This window comes from Drosophila miranda, chromosome 4 (assembly GCF_003369915.1).
Source record: "Drosophila miranda strain MSH22 chromosome 4, D.miranda_PacBio2.1, whole genome shotgun sequence".
NCBI classification, from domain to species: domain Eukaryota; kingdom Metazoa; phylum Arthropoda; class Insecta; order Diptera; family Drosophilidae; genus Drosophila; species Drosophila miranda.
In genome coordinates, this window is record NC_046677.1 from 28,229,939 (window position 1) to 28,247,452 (window position 17,514).

Genomic DNA, 17,514 nt, shown 5'->3' on the forward strand with positions numbered 1-17,514 from the left:
CCTTATTGAAAAGGCTGGTTTGGGTACGTGGGAAATTTGAAAAGTGAAGACGCCATGTGCTGCATTTGGATAACTCATTTTATTGAATCTGTTTTTATTGTTTTTTTTATAGGTATTGTATTGAGAAAATAACATACAGTCTAAGTTTGTTGTATTATATAATATTCGTTATATATTAGTTAGTTTGAACATTAACTTCGTTTTGGTTTTCGCAACATGCTTTACTGCAATCAACTGCAATTTACGACTGGTTGCATTTTTAATAACAAAAGTTTATTAAACGGTCATTTCTTTTCGGTATTTGCTTCTTTCTTTCGTTTCTTTATTCGTTTGCTGCGGCTCTGCTACAACTCTGGCGACGTAACGGCGTATTCACACCGTTACAGACGTTCGTGTGTCCGTGTTAGTGTTTGTGTGTTGTGTGTGTGGGTGTCTGCAATGTAAATGCATCTGTGTATCTGCTCCTCGTTCCGTATCTGTATCTTTATCGTTATCTTTATCTGCCTCTGTATCTGAGTGTGATTTGTTGTATATTTCACCTAAATAACTAGTTAACATTTGGTTTTTATTTGCTATAGCTTCGTTTTGATTTACATAAGTGTCGTTCCGTGCCGTTCCATTCTGATCAGATCCGAACCGCTCCAATGGGCTTTAGGCTTCACTCTTCCTTTCGTCTGCTCCCGATTTCCGATCCTTTAAAATGCTTTTATATAACTTTATATAATTCTTGTTTCATATATTGTATATTTTTTGAGTGCCAGCCATACTATATATGTTTGCATGTATCGTTTAGAAATTGACTATATATTTGATTTGCTTTACTCCTTTTGCTCCTGAACTTCTTTTCGTTTTGATGATCTCTCAACCCATGGGTTCCGAATTGGTTTTGGTTCGCGGTTTTTGGGGAGGGTGCGGGAATGAGGCGTGTTTCGGAGTGGCAATGTGTGTGTGTGTGTGTGTGTTTTGTACAAAATCTAAATGTCGTTAACCAGACGTACTTGTATAAAGTAAATAACTCGCTGTATTTCATTATATATTCATCATTCAAATGTTTGTAAGGCCGAAGACGGTATGGGGCCCGAGGCGTTGGAGTCCTCCGATGACTAACAGCAACATAGGGGGTTGGAATATATAGTGTTCTTCGATCTGAACATAACTGAAGCCCGACTTCTGTGTTTGTTCGCCTTTTTCGTGGTTTGTCGTTATTATGTATATAAATTATTTGTACAATCTTATGTGCTAGAAGCGTATCAGTTATTAAAATTAATGTCTGTTATTATAATACTCTCATTGTTCACTATTAAAATTACTCGACTCTCTCTCTTTTTCTCTCCCTCTGTACTAATTACATGCTCATCTTCAACACTCAACCTGTCCGTGCAGTCCGTACCGTTCTGTTTTGGTTTTGTTTATCGAAAAAATACACATTCGTAAAGTAAAAGTCCAACAACAAGTACAAAAATCAAAACTTAACAACGCAAAATCTTTTGGTGGGTAATGATAATTGTATTACACACGACGGCTATATATGTATATTCACGTTCACGCACTATATACTGATGTGTCCGGTCCCCGTTTGATACATCGCTACATCGCTGGCTTTACAAATAATAAACGCATCTTGTTCGTACACTTATAAATTTGAAAACGCTATAAAATTGTTAAATAAGTCTACCAATATGTTAACTATTACTTTTTACTGGATTCATATATTCATATTTGCTTTGGCTGTCGTTATTTTATTCGTGTTCGGTAGCGCTATCGTTATCGAACGAAAAATCGAAAAACAAACCGAAGCCGAGCGCCAGTTCAGTTCCGTTCCGTTTCGTTCCACGCGGCTGCCAAAATTTATTGTTTGCTGTGTTTCTTGTGTTTATACAACGGACGCAACTTGAACGCTCTCTAAATATTGTATAATCGAATATATGTAAGTATTGTATACATTGCATTTCACTTGTTCTATTTGTATTCGTAATCGTATTTAGTATTCGTATTCGTATTAAAAAAAGTAATTCTCTTTCAACGGTTTGCGTAATAAAATCCCATCCACAGACGTACTCGTAATATATAGTACTTGTTTATAAAAGTCAATATATATATCATTACTTGTGTTGTATATGTGTGTTCTATATAAGTAGTACGGTCTAGTTTAAGTCTAGTTTATAGATTATTTAAAGCTGAAATCAATGATTATGTGCTCGTTTGTTTGTTCGTTCGTTCGTAAGATCGTAAGATTGTTAGATCTTTAGATCGTTCGCATAAGTTATGTTCGTACGAGTATTTCTTGGTGTTTATTCTGGTAGTTTGTTGTTCAGTTACAGTTACAGTTACAGTTACAGTTACAGACGATTGTTATAGGTGATTGACTTGAGAGCGTACTCGTAGTAATTGTTGTGGCCACATCTCTAGAAATGCTTTCGAATGGTCTGTGCTTAGGTTTGTTTTGTGTGTTTGCTAATTTCATACAAATGTTCGAATATATTCATACTTGAGGTCGTTAAAATGCCAATTGGTCGGAAGGAATTATAGAAATCAATCGGGCTATACTTACGGTTGGGTTTTTCTGCAAACTCAAAATTTGGTCGGGGACACAAAATTAGCAAACACCGAATATTTGTTTTTTTTAAGTTTTTTTTTAGTAAGTTTGCTTTTTTTTACTTTAATTTCAAACAATGATTTTTATTTTCATAGTTAAATATTTCATAAAGTATATATAGCATTACTATATCTTTTTCGTTTCGTTTCGCTTTCTTCTGCTTTTTTTTATAATTATTATTATTTGTTCTCTTCTCTTCCTTACGCTTCGTTTATGTCTTATGAACGTTTTTTGCTAATGTTTCAACAATTTTTTTTTGTATTTTCCATTTGGTTTTTTGTTCCTTTTACTTTTTACGCAATTATTCAACTTGTTAAAAATCTATAACCATAACAATTTCATATATATATCTGTGTATATACATATATATATATATATTTCTTGTATATTCTTCTTCTTAAAGCGCGATTTCTACGGCCACTCGACATTTGTGTGTGTGTTCTGTGTGTGCGTTCGGTAATGATGCGATCGGGGTGATGTGGGGACATGGGATAGTGGTTCTTTGGGGCTGGGTGGTGTGTCAATGTAATATTGTTCATTGCTCATTGCGATTAGCTTTTGATTTGCTTTTCATTAAGGAGAAGAGTGCCTCACAAAGCTAAATGTCGTTAATCTGTTCGTTAACAATTTCTCGATTCTGTTAGTTACGTTCTTGGGATATCGGATATCATAGCATAGTAGTAGTTCCTAAATAGGTTTTTGTACTTTTCGTGTACCTTTTTTTATAGAGAAAAGTGGGCGCGATATGTGTGATTGTGTGTGTGTGTTGTGAGTGAGGAGAATCTTTAGTACAAGTAATTGCTGGGTGTTCTTCTTGTTAGTTGCTAATAAGATGTACTCAGTTAAGTATGAATGTTCGTTTAGTTTTCAAGTATTTGCTCGCTATATATCATTATCTTTATATATGACTTGGTTTTTAAAGTTAATTTGGAAGATATTTTTTAGGTTTTTTATTCGCTTTTGTTTCGCTTTCGTTTTTTGTTTACGAGTAGGTTAACATACAGCATGTATAAAAGATTAAGTTAATTTGTTTGTTCTTGGAAGTTGTCTCTGTTAAAGCCTGGCGACCGAGGCAATCTACTCGTGAGAAGTGAGCTTGCTAGTTGGGATATATCTATTATATCGATATCGATGGACTACAGTCAATAGTTTTGGTGTCGAGAGAGAGACAATGAGGGCTGAGAAGCAAGGGAGAAGTCTATTAGAAGGCTTAACGAGAAGTTTCAAAAATAGTTCCCTATTCACATTTGGTTTGGTTTAAGGCATGCTAGGGAACCCCATACATATATCGTAGAAGAACTGATCCCAAGATCTCAGCTCACCCTAGAATGGTGCTTCGAATGGCAGGGATGGAGTGTGCCTTATATATAGAGAGAAGGAGCATTGTTCTGATCCAAGTCTAGACCGTGTGTGCGTCGTAGGGGGTGTTTTTGTACAATGTCTTCTTCTCCTGGCGCCTGTCTGTTTCTGTTTCTGTTTCAGCTTTTTGGTGTTACGGTCTTCTCCGCTGTAGATGTGATCTCCGGTTTCTGTCCATAATCTATATATATGTATATATTATATTATTTATCATATATATATGTATATATATATCTGTGTGCAATCGAATGCACTGCACCCATGGGGTGTAAGAGCAGCCACTTAGTTACGTTAATTCTTGCATTTGCATTTGCATATCGCATTATTCATCAAATACATTACTTTACAGTACAGCATATATATGTATATCTGTATCTGCATCTGCATATATGCATGCATGTATGTATATTCATATATAACTATTTCCGATGGCCTTCCACTACAACTACTGCTGTTTGCTGCTGCTGCTTTGATATACAGTTTCGAGTTTCGAATCGGATCGGTGTACAATATATATATATATATATATATATATATATTCTCGTATATAAAGTTATGTCACTGCTTCCTTCTAGATCTCTGGTAATAAAAATTATTGCTTTCTGTTCTATGTGTGTGTATGTTTGTGTATGTTTATGTATGTTCGTTCGTGTATGGCTGTGTATGGGTGTGTATCTTTGTGTCTCCTTGCTTTTGTTGTGTCATGTTTGTTGTTGTTCTGTCATTTCCTCAACTTGATTGCGAGCCATATGCAAACGATTGGATATCCGTTAGATACATACATTGCCTACTTAAGTATAGTTTTTGCATATATGTATATATATATATATATATAGTATGTATGTATATAGTAAGTTATCTTCTGTTATATATAAAATATATAATGTATGTATATTTTTACGTGTATATATGTATGCGTATTATGTTAAATTATCTTCCTTTCTTTTTGCTGAATCTTTTGCATTTGCATTTGCTTTTTCTCGGCTTGCGGCCACCTTTTTGTTAATACGAGTTTTGGGATTTTAGTTTTAGTTTTGGTTTTAGTTTTAGTTTAGAAAAATGTTACGTACGTTCTAAATAAAGAGAGCAAGTTGATTTTCTTTCGTATTTCGTTTAAATATCGTTTTATATGTCGTTTAATATATATAGTATATATATATATCAATATGTTTATATGCTCATATATATAAGTACTTTTTGGGGGACTTGACTCTTCATTAAGCAAAAAAGTCTATGAAATTAGTTTTGGTTTAGTTTTTGTTTTCTTTTTTTTGGTTTGTTATAAGTTGGTTTTAGTTTTTGGATTGGAAATAGTCTATAATAAATATGGTTTCAATTTAAATTTAAATTTAAATTTAAACTCTGCTCGTTCTACACGCCAACAAGAATCAGAATTAGAATAAGTATTAGAATTAGAATTAGGATCAGAACTAGAATCATAATCATAACTAGAATTAGAATTGGACTTTGAATTTCAATCAGTATAATCGATAATCATAATGTTTTGGTTTTTTGTTTTTGGTTTTTGGTTTTTGTTTTGTTTTGTTTTGGTGTGTGGCAAATGCATTAGCAAAATGATTTAAAGTATTCCTAACATTCGTCTCCTGTTCGCTTCCTGCTCGCTTTGATTCGATTTTTGTTTCGAGTATATTTGTAGCTTACTTTGAGAGTTTTGCCCTTGCTTTTGCTTGTTTAATAAGTACGCAAATTATCACTTAATCAATACATGTAGTGTACATAGGTCAATATATAGGAGTATGCGATGTTGTAAGTGTGCGTGTGAGGGTATGTGGCGGGTATATATTCCTCCGTATTCCGTATTCCGTATGTATGTTTATAAGTCGTTAAACTAGAGATAGAGTTTAGAGAGAGGCTCTTGGATAAAGCTTTTAGGAGAAGAAATCTTAGTAGAGCACGCAACTGAAAGGCGACAAAAGTAGTAGCATTTTTTGCTGTTTGGTTGCTTGGTTGCTTGGTTGCTTGCTTGCTGGCTCTTTGTTCTTCTTTATCGTATCTGCATATCGTGATTGGCTTGTGCCTGGTGCCAAGATTTACATATATATATATAGTATTTGTCTTCGTTTAATCTATTAGAGTAGTTTAAACCCAAACCCTTAGGTGGATACATAGATAGATAGTAATTGGTTGGGAAGCCATTGTTCGTCTTTCTTTCTAATAAGAATGCTCATAGTAGATCATGGTAGATCGTAGATAGATAGATAGATAGATACGACAGAGTTCGTAGAGTATAGAGGGGTATAGGGCACAGGATACAGGGTAGAGGGTGCATAAAAAGCTGCGGCTAAATACTTTAAAGTAAATGTCTTTCGAAAAAGAAACGCTGGCACTAACTAACTCGCATTTTAACGTTAAGTTTTCGCATGTTTTCGTGTATGGATGTATGTGTGAATGTATCTGTGTCTGCGTCTGTGTCTGCATCTGTGTCTGTTTAACAATTCGATTATTTAGCTTTAGTCCATTGTTAATTAATTTGTTATTCATTCATTAATTTGCTTTGTATATAATTTAGCTAATTGGATGAGAGATTCGCCATCGAACAACACGTTTTTTGTATCTCAATCTCTTTTCGGTATATCTGCGATATATCTTCGATATTATCTATGCATCTATGTATGTGGTATATTGGTACCCCTCGGTAACTGTTGGTACTATTTTGTCTTTGCCCTTGCCCCTCATACAGTATTTAGAAGGGGCAGGTGATTACATCGTATTCGAACATCAGCGAGACGGCGACAAAGACAAAATACAACAGAAACATGGTAAAGCCCAACCCCTTGTTCATGCGCCAACGGAAGCAGGCAATCGACATCACCACGAATACGAGCATCATAAACAAAATGGTTATGGAACACACCATGCCCACCGAGTTCACCTCAACGGGCGCACCGTAGATGATGCCATAGAGCAGCCAGGGAATCGGTAAGCTTGAAATGCATTCATTTCAGATTAGTTTTCGATATCTCGGGAGCGGGATTAGTAGTAGCGGTAGTACGAGTGCTACACTTGGATATGCATTTACTTACCCCACGGTCACATCGAATATGTTGCTGCCCACGGAGCTGGAGACGGCCATATCGCCGAAACCCTTGCGTGCCACAATCACCGAGGTAATCAAGTCAGGAATGGATGTGCCCGCTGCCAGGAAGGTCAGGCCCATGACCTATTCGGGTTCGGAAACGGGAAGGAGAACAGAAACCAGATGTGAGAACGCATCAGTTTTAGCTTCGGGCTCGGGTTTCAATTAACCCCCACAGAATGGAAGAATGGAATCGTACGAGCCACAACGTACCTCGGGCGGTATGCGCGCCGTGTCCCCGGCCACGTTGGCCCACCACACCATCAGATAGGAGAAGGCCGCTATCCACACAATGGAGCCGATGAAGGTGACCGGAAAGAAGCGCTTGCCGCGCGGCGTTCGCGTATCGGGCAGCGTCAGCCACATGGGCACCAGGAGCGGGGCGACCAGGACATAGGTGAGGCGCTTACGCGCCGTGTCCGGCCAGGCCATGCTCAGGGGTTCCGGGTCGTCCTCGATTTCGGGCGCCTTTTGGTCGGGAAGCAGCAGGCAAGGGAGCAGGGAGCAAGAGACATTCAATTAGAACCCTTGGACTCAACATTGTGCGCTTTGGTCTGCTGCTCTTTACATTAGTTATAGGCATAGTATCGGTATATAGTACTTATTTATTTATAATAGAGAATATATAATATATAATATGGAATTTGTTATATAAAATATATAGTAAAAATGCTGAGTGTGTGAGTGTGAGTGAGTGTACGAGTACGAGTACGAGTTATTCGCTTAGTGAGTGGGTGAGTCGGGGATCGGGAGACTGAATTCGATTTGAATTGTGGATTTGTGGAGCTATGGAATGCCTTCTGAGCTATGTATACAGATGAGCATAAGGCACAGATACTTAGATACTTTTTGGTCATAGTACAAATTTTGTTACGATTTTGATTTGAGAAAAGTCTGCAGGTTGTTTCTTTGGTTTGGTTTGGTTTGGTTTGGTTCGTTTCCTCTTGTGGGGCTTAAAGAGTGTAGTTCAATCGAAATACTTAGTGTGGTACAGAGAGGTGCACTTACTTTCTATCAAAATTACAAATACAATACGATACGGTACGGTACGGTACGAGAGAGTGAGAGACTTAAAACGTGCAGAGGTCTATCAGCATCGCAAGTAGGTACGGTGGGTACTGTGGTACAGTGGTACAATGGTACAGTGGGCATGCTCGTATTTGTTTAGCAAGTGCAACAACACACCAACGACACGTCTACCAAGTCGTGTAGATTAATTGTAAACGAAAGTAGAAAGTAAAACTGGTTATAAGAAAATGCTAGATCTAGGTTAAATTTCTAAGATCTAAGCTCTAAGATCTACTCTACACTAAGTGTACAGATGAGAGTGTGTTTGTCAGAGGCGACATTGAAGCATTTCTATGTGATAAGTGGACGGCTGGTGACGGTTCTCTAAGTGTAAATTTATCTGCGGTTGGCACTGCACACGCTCCTGGTCAGTGGTTTCCTAAGGCCTGATTCTGATTCGGTATCTTGTTTCACGTTTTAGTCAGCCTTAATCATCAGAAGGGCTGAGGCTCTGCGGTTCTTACTAATCATATCGGACGATTGTCATTATTGATTTCCAGGAAATCTATCAATTTCTTTATACCTGGGTGATTATTGGATGGCAAGTGATCTTTGAAAGTACTTTGAAGGAACTTAAAAGAAGTTTTCTTCATATAAATTGAATAGTTACATAAATATTTATAGACTCTTTTGTGATCTGTGGTCTGTAATCTATGACGAGGCCACTACCAAGGAGCTTTTGTGTGCCATGAGACCGCGTGCTCTATTGTCGGATAAGTCTTTTGTTACTGAGTGGAACATAAAAGCTTCGTTGTTTACGATATAGTAGTATTTGTAAGAAGAAATGATAAAGATTGTATGCAATATATTGAAGAGAGATAGTATGTAGAGAGAGAGAGACAGATAGATAGATAGATACAGAGAGATAGCGAGAGAGAGAGATCAATAAAAATTGTTCATGAAACTAACTTTGATGCTAAATTTGCGTGTCTGAATTTTGACCCTCTGCTCAATCCAGCTAGGACGTCGACCACTCAACGATGGCTTTAAGTTGATTATTCAAGATATATTATATATAATTGATGTTTATATATAAGGTATTTTGGGAGTAGATTATACACATTATATAGAAAGAGAGACAGATTGTTGTAATTATAAGCTTTTGGCACTTGTTTGGCACTCAAGTTCTCGGATTCAGATCAGATATCAAAATAAAACTTTGATTAAAACTTTTAAACTTAAACGTTTTACAGATAGTAGAAGACTGGGGTATAGACAGAAGAAAGAAGACTGTTCGCAATGTGTAGAAGAAGTGTATTTGGGATTTGTTCGGGGTTCACATAACAAACACATACGGATACGGATACGGATAGTGGGGATAGATAGCGTTGAAACACAAACACAATTTGCTTGTTTTGTGGGGGGATAGATTTTGATTTTGATAGATAGATTGGTATATATTGATATATATTTTTTTGGGGAGTTATTTTCTTTGAGAGTGAGGCCCAACTCGGAAGTTTTCCATGTTCTTTCTGTCAATCGTGAGTCGAATTCGAATTATTCCAGATGGCTGCCATTGAGCCATCCGTTCAGCGGCTCAGAATTTTGTTTGTTTGCTTTGTGATCTTTGCATAAATCGATACAACCAAAAAAGTAATTAAAAAACGTCAACTAGAAAGCAGGGTCTATCTTCGGAAAACCGAAGGCTACATACCCTTGCAGATCGTTTATGGAATGGTATTTTGGTTAATGGAATGAAAATTAGTTATCTTAGCATTGGAAATCTGTTGCTTTGGATACAGACAGACATGAGATACTTATTGTATGATCTCAGAAATCGTATAGCCTCTGCAAGGGGCTGTGGAATGAGCATCCGGAATGCAATGCTGCTGCTGCTGCTGTTGCTGCTTGGGGGCCAAAGCCAAGTGCTTGCGCCTATGCATAAGAATGTTCGTTTAAAACCAAATGCCAACGATTACGATATTACGGTATACGCTGGAGCTGGAGCTGTAGCTGTAGCTGTAGCTGTAGCTGTAGCTGCAGCTGGAGCTGCTGTGTCTCGTGGGGTGTCATGGGGTGTGGATGGTATGCGCTGATGTTCGATTGGTGTTTGGGGCGCAGCAATTGAGGCACTACTTTGCATTGGAATGACTGCATCGCATCGCACATTAGTGAAATATGAATGGCAATTGTAATATGCAAGGCATCGCTCGGCTCTCCTTTATACTTGTACGAGTATTGTATTGTTTGTCTGTTGTTGTCTATATAGTACGAGTATATGCGTTTTTTGTGGATTTTGTGGGTAGATCAACACTAGGTACGAGTAAAGGTAAATAAAATAAGGTAATGTAATTAGGTAAAGGTAAAGACACAAAGCAAATGAGTTCCAAATGGGGGTACGATAATCATACGGTACGAGTATATGCAAAAATTTCACTATTCCGAATTAGCTCTTCATATTCTTATTGTTATTATTATTTCTGGGGCAAGACAAAACACACACACAGATAGATAGATAGATTGTTAGAGATGGATGTATAGATGTGGGAATGTTGAGCGATAAGAGGGAGAGAGACATAAACATACACAAAGAAAGTAATAGAAAGAAGAGAGGCGAGTGTTTTGTGTGTGTGTGTCTGAGAGAGATAGTGGGGTGTTTGTGTGTGTGTGTGGTGGGGGATGGTGTGGGGTGGGTGGAACAGTTGAATGGAAAAGAATTCAGACACAAATCGTTAAAGAATTAACTCAAAAATCCATTTAAAGTCACACATAAACGTTGCATAAATACACTTTTTCATTTTCATTGGTTTCTTTTATTGTTCATTCGTTGGGACCTACACATATATATTTTTGGAAATTTTAGAAACACGGATTCAAAACGTATAAATGAGAAACACATTGAAGTGGAAACACACATTGGGGAAGTAGCACAGAAAAAACATAGGGAGAGAACAGAACATCAAATATGTACGAATAGGTAGGGGAGTAGTAGTAACACACCATGTTTTAGCTTAGAATCAGTTCAAACGTTGCATCAATCAGTTAATCAATCTATCAGTCAGTCAATCAATCAATTAGCCATGTAAGGGAAACATGCCAACAGCTAGAAATTGTGAAATTGTGTGTACATTTTCGTAGAGCGCTTGAACTGGTCGCTAAACCCCTGGTCTGGTTCAGTTTTTTAGCCTATACTATGACGCACACGAGATTTGATTTTTCGAGTCAAGATAAATGAATTACGATATTACCGATACGATATTCCATTTGCTATATTTCAGATACGTTATTCAATTGTGAGTCGCGAATATATGAAAATAAAATTTGCTGGAAATATACGACGTATCGTACATTGACTCAATTCCGAATTACGATATTCAATAAATAGTATGTTTCCTAATTTATTCGAAAATTATTGCTTGTATGAAGAATGCAGCGCATTGTGCGTGACACAATCAAGTTGTTTGTAAAAAAAAACCAAAACCAAAGGTAAATCAGAAAACACATAATGGAAATCAATAAATATTGGAAACTGAAAAGTCATGCCTAAGGGAAATCATGAGGAATAATTCATTAGCACATCATATATGTTGCAGATATGTCCTCCTCCCATATGAGGAAGAGAGGCTGTCTGATATAGGGTGTGGAATGCGAAGTGATCGAAACAACTTACCGAATCGAGCGTCGTGTCAATGTTCCCATTGGGACGATCCGCCAGGGTGGTCTCCTTGAGGTTGATCTTGACGTGATTCGCAGCCGAGGTGGTGGCGCCACCCCGCTGCGGCTTGGTGGCGTCTAGCAGCACCTTGAGCGAGGCAATGGCGTGCAGCTGAGTCGCCTTCTCGTCCACTTTGCCTGGAACATCATCTTTGTCATTGTAATTGTGTGTGGTTTTTTTTTTGGGGAGGGTGTGTTTTGATAAATAATGCAGTATTTTTTTGGTTGTTGTTTACACAATACAATGAGTGTGTGGTTGTGGTGTTGGTGTTGGTGTTGAAGGTGTTGAAGGTGTTGATGGTGTTGTTGGTGGTTTTTTTTGGTGGTGGTGTGGTTGTGTGTTGCGAGTAGCAGAGTAGAGTAGCGGTGTTGTTGTAGTAATAGTTGTAGTTGTTGTTGTTGTTGTAGTTGGTATTCGGTATTCGATTTTTATTTCGGTATCGTATTTTTTGGTATTTTTTGTTGGCACACAACGAATGGAGTTTTTGAACGCAAAATCCAAGTGTTTTTTTTATTTATTTGATATTTTGTTTTGTTTTTTTTTTTCGAAAAATTAAACGAAAAAAAGAAGAAAAAGAAAGAATAAAATTGCATCGATTAAAATCAGAAATAAACGAATTAACCCAGTTACGAGTTTCAGTTTCGGTTTCAGAATTAGTTTCTTTCTTAGAGCTTTTTAATTTACAAACAAATTTAGGGCCTAGCCCGACGGGGTACTTTGGATTGGATTGGATCGTTCATATACGCATATATAGTATATGTCTATATGTAGGTACGTATATTGAAAATATTTTATACAAAATGTTGATGTCAGTTGCGAAACAGCATTTGGAGGTGGCTTGTAGTAAGTACGAATAAGTAGACGGGGGATATACGAGTATACGAGTAGTAAGTAGTCTAGTCTATGGAGAGAGTATAGGGTATGACAGAGTATAGCAGAAGAGCGGCAGAGCGGCAGAGTAAAGTAGTAGTGTGAACGAGCGGACAGTAGGGGGGCATGGACAGTAGCGGGGGAGGGGAGGGGGTTCTTAAGCCGACTATGACTACATCTATGGCTATATATAGTATAGTAACTAGATCTGGACTAGAGATCACTACTGATATTTACCGTGTCAGAGTCAGAGTCTCATGGGTATTTGGTCTAACTTTTCGATACTCGATCGATGTTCTGAGTGTGAGCTTGTGTTTTGCACTAAGAGCTGGTATTATTATTAATCGATCTGGTTATTGGATGCTGGTGTTTCGGGATCGGACTGGGGGTTTCTGATGCGGGGTTTTTAGAATTGTTTTTTGGATTTGTTGTTGTTGTCAATGCGGCATGAAGTACTCTCTAAATTGATCTTTTCTTGAGGGGATCGTCGGACTAAATGGCTATTCGAAGCACCCCCTATCTAGCATTGCTCTAGTTAGTATATACATATACATATGTGTGTATATATGTACACGATTCAATAGACTTATATCATATCTTATCTTACGTATCTATTATATATGTATATTGCATTTAAGTGTGGATATGTATGCGGGGGATTTGTATGACTATCTTTCGAATACAGACCTATAACATGCTCATACATCGAACTGAGCAAAAGCACTCGTCTAGAGATATGATGGGACTTGTGCTCTTGGGTCTCACACAATTATCGACTTTGACTGGTCTTTGATCATTGCCATAAGAATGGCTTCCGTTCTGTTCGGTTCTGATCAGTTCTTTGCCGGATTTCCCTCCAGTGCTGCAGCCCCAAAAACACAATTCCCATGCAGCACATATACAAAGAAACTTATTAACACACAAACATTAGACAAACATTCCATAGTGACATAAAGCGATTCCTATACAAAAACCTATGCAAAAACAACCCGCTCGACTAGTCGCACATGCAGGCCGGGCCGGATCGAGCGCGTTGATTGTTTTGAATGATCTTTGTGACTAAATATAATCGGATATGGGGATGGGTGTGGGACGGAGTGAGTTGTATGAGAGACGGCTTTGTCGAGAGCGAGCCTAAGCCTAAGCCTAGGTCTAAGTGGAAGCCAATTTCGAACAGCATTGCTGCCAGCGAGCCAATTGTACTAGTTGCTAACTAATTACAATTTCAATTACGTTTACAATTACAATTACAATAACGATTACGATCACGATTAACACATACAACACTGACAACGCATAGTTAATATGTACAATCCAATAAATTGTTTTGTTTTTGTCACGTGTCAAACTCAACTCAATCCACAGACAATTCCATAGGTACTACGGCATACTTTCAGATACATCTATTAAACATATGTATCTATCTCTCGCAAGTCGCAAGTATCTTTCCAGTACGTATCTGCCATTGCCATTGAGCTGCGCTCAAAAACTCTAGGAATTTATGATAACTTTTTTAATGCTAGATATATAACGCATATGTATAGGTATATATATATTTATAGATATTGGATATATTGGTAGTATAAATGTAACTCCAAACTGACATTGAACAACATAAAATATTTTCGTTATTTTTCTTGCTTGTTTCTTTTTTTTTGTTTTTACTTTTGTTGATAATGTTTCTTTTGTTTTTTGTTGTTGCAATAAAATGAAAAAAATAAAGCCGAAAATAAATTAGCAAATAGCAGTTCTGTGAGGCAGCAGAAACTCAAAAAGTAAGAATAAATTTCAGTCGAAGCGTGAAACCCCTTTTTGAGGGGGATTCCCTGATAAATGTTCTCTGGATCGAAATCTACCGTTTGGGAACCTTAAAGCCCCTATTTTGGATACAGATACCTCAAGTATCCAAGTATCAATCGGGACCTCCCTCAATGTGTAGCCGGGAGACCCTACTCCGCGTTGAGGTAGGCCCCCCACTTGGCACTACACGAATTCTAACACTTTGCACCTGCGAACCTTGACGAGCACGCCCCAAAGGCCGACCCTGGCTGTTGTTCGTTCGGTGTGGGCCATTGCCGTGGCAACAACGACACCGACGACGACGACGACTCAACGTTGGGTCTATTCTATACATATTTATAGGTACGGGTACGGGTACGAGTACGAGTACATGCACAGACCACTGCCACTACAATGTGCCTAATCCATAATAAATCAATGGTGATTGGAAATTTTGGTTTTGGCTTGCAACAAAATCAATCCGAGATGGGAAGGGAAGGGAGGAAATTCGAGCCTCGGGATGACCTTTAAATGATTTTCCGCTCAAGTCGGATGTCCCTCCTGTCTTCCTGCCGGGCCCTAAACAAAAGGGTTAAGCTGTCAATTCCCCCTGCGCCTTAACGGACACATCCGCACTGTTTGTCGACGCTCCGTCTGGGGCTGGCTGGCTTGCTGGCTGACTGGCGTGCTAATTAGGTAAGTGGCTCCAAGGTCGCCATTAAAAAAGAAATAAGAACCAATAGAAAAGTAAAGCAAGCGAAAAGAAAATAAAAGAAAAAAAAAGTAACATGAAAAACACAACAAACCGAAGGCAAGAAGGCAACTTAAAGGGAATGGAAATGGAAATAGAAATCGAAATAGACACAGATATAGATATAGATACGGATATGGATATGGATACGGAGTACAGAATAGGCGAAGCCCAGAAGAAACAACTTCTGGCTGGCAAGTCAAAACATCCAATTAGAAGAACACAGAATGTACACAGAGTTTTCAAAAGGAACAAAAACCAAACAGAACTTTAGATACAGATACAGATACAGGGTACAAGTGGAAGGTGGAAGGTACAGGTGAAAGTGTAGAAGGCAGAAGGTACAGGTATATATAGTAGAGTATATAGAGTAGAGTTTGGCGTAGTAGAGGTATATGTTATTGCATTTGTATTTATCTTATTTCGGATGTAAGCGTGGTGGCTGGGGACTTGGGACTTGGGATTTGGGATTAGGGATTAGGGATCTGGGGATCTGGAATCCAGGATGGGCTGATGGGGAATATATCGTTTAGGGGGACTTTTAGTTAGGTTACTCTTTTGTCATATTAGTTTTCTTTTAGGCAATAGGCTTTTTAGGCTTGACTTGTGCAAAACACACTGTGGCAACTCAACGAACGAAAGAACTTACCATCGTGTAGTGGATCTATCGTGTGTATCATTAGCTGTAATAGGCCATGACGGAATTTGGCACCGGTCTGTGTACTACCCGAGGTGCCACCACCGCTGCTATTACCTGTAGCGCCCGCGTTGCTCGAGCCGTGCGGGCCGGAGCGCGTCTCGCTCGCCGCACGCGATGTCACCGAGCCGCCCGGCTGGGTGGCCATTGAGGTTTCCGATGAGTTTGCCGCATTACCCTGAAGTGGAACGAAGAACAAGAACGGATGGACGTGGGTGGTAGTGGTACGGTTACGGTTACGGGTTCACACACAGTTACGGGAGTTACGGGTGTTACAGATTATTACGGATTGTTGTTTCGTTTTTTGAGTTTTGAGTATCGAGTTTCGAGTTTCGAGAGAGCGGTGTAATGGTTTTCGGATTTATTTTGGAATTTTTTGGTAAGCATATTTCGAGAAAAAGGTGAAAAGAAGAAGAAGAAAAGTTTATTATTGCAATTTGTATAAATTTACAGGTTGAGTGTAGTAGTTGTTGTTGTAGCTTTTTCGTCTATCTTTTGTCATGTTGCATGTATCTGTTTCTTGTTGTTTCTGGCTGTGATTGCTGTTGTTGTTGTTGTTGGTTGTTTGTTGGTGTTGTTGTTGTTTGGTTTGGTTTTTTTTGTGTGTGGCTTAAGGACTAATCGAATCGGTAAGTGCAAGTTAGTTGGGAGCCAATATCTGAACAGAACTCAAGACATCGAAACGAAAACCGAACGGAACAGAACTCAAGGAATGTCAAAATCAAGTCAAATATCGAAAGAAACGATTCACCACACAACATCCAACACAATACGATACGATACACGGACCACTTAAGATCTGAAGAACTGAAATCTATCAACCTACAGTCTGATGGGAGTACTGTACAGCCTCTGGAGATATGAGTTGATCGCCGCTAATCGCTGGAACATTAAGGAACACTAGGATTGCCCGCTATCGCTGTTGCGTAGGAGGAGGAGGTACTTATGTGTTTGTGCAACAAAATAAACAGTTGGATTGGATCTGTGTGTTATATACAGTAATAGGATCGATCGTGGAACTGTCGCATCGGAGCATGCTTGAAGTCCTCGGAGTGGGATCAGAGGGATCCAAACGAGTCTTACATATGTACAGACATATATTACAAAATCAAAACGATAAGTTCGAAGATGAGGAAACAAAATATGTAGTGATGAAAACTTTTCTTTTTTGGTCATTGAAAATTTTTCTGTTTGTCTGTTGCAACATTTTTTGTTGGGTTTTTATACATACAAGCTTTTGAATGACTTTCTTTTTGGTTTTTATTTGGATACTTTTTTTCTTTTTTGTTTTGGTTGTTTCGATCAAACAAAATATACACATATATTTTTATATACGATATCTGTATTGATACTTGTCAAAGCGCAGTGGGAAGTTTTGTTGTATTTCATTTTGCCTTCACTATAATCAAAAAGAAACAGATAAAACACAAAAACATTTGGAAAAACTTTGTCAGAGAACAACTGAAAACCGAAAAATACTTTCAATTCAATGCGAATTAATTGGCACATTAGCGAAGGAAGCGCAGGCAGATGAGGGAGGATCGGTTCGGATCGGGTCGGATCGGTAGGTGTAACAAATGCAGGCACTAACCATATACGATATACATATATTGTATACTCTAACTACATATGTATATATCTA

The 17,514-nt window shown here is 38.2% G+C and overlaps 1 protein-coding gene across 10 annotated transcripts in view; it reads right to left on the reverse strand.

The window, feature by feature from the left end:
* Positions 1-60: 60 nt before the first annotated feature.
* Positions 61-17,514, reverse strand: part of LOC108162244 (sodium/potassium/calcium exchanger Nckx30C) — a 35,458-nt gene continuing 18,004 nt past the window's right edge. For 3 of the 10 annotated variants that reach the window (XM_017296884.2, XM_017296880.2, XM_033393234.1), the window contains exons 4-9: positions 15,825-16,050; positions 11,731-11,924; positions 9,030-9,104; positions 7,266-7,520; positions 7,000-7,136; positions 61-6,900 (exon numbers count right to left, since the gene is read on the reverse strand). In XM_017296884.2, coding sequence (XP_017152373.1) covers positions 6,660-6,900; positions 7,000-7,136; positions 7,266-7,520; positions 9,030-9,104; positions 11,731-11,924; positions 15,825-16,050 — 1,128 coding nt within the window. In that variant the 3' untranslated portion in view covers positions 61-6,659. Of the gene's footprint in view, positions 6,901-6,999; positions 7,137-7,265; positions 7,521-9,029; positions 9,105-11,730; positions 11,925-15,824; positions 16,051-17,253; positions 17,272-17,514 lie in introns of those variants that run through there. The other 7 variants (XM_017296888.2, XM_017296885.2, XM_017296889.2 and 4 more) reach the window with 6 other exon arrangements.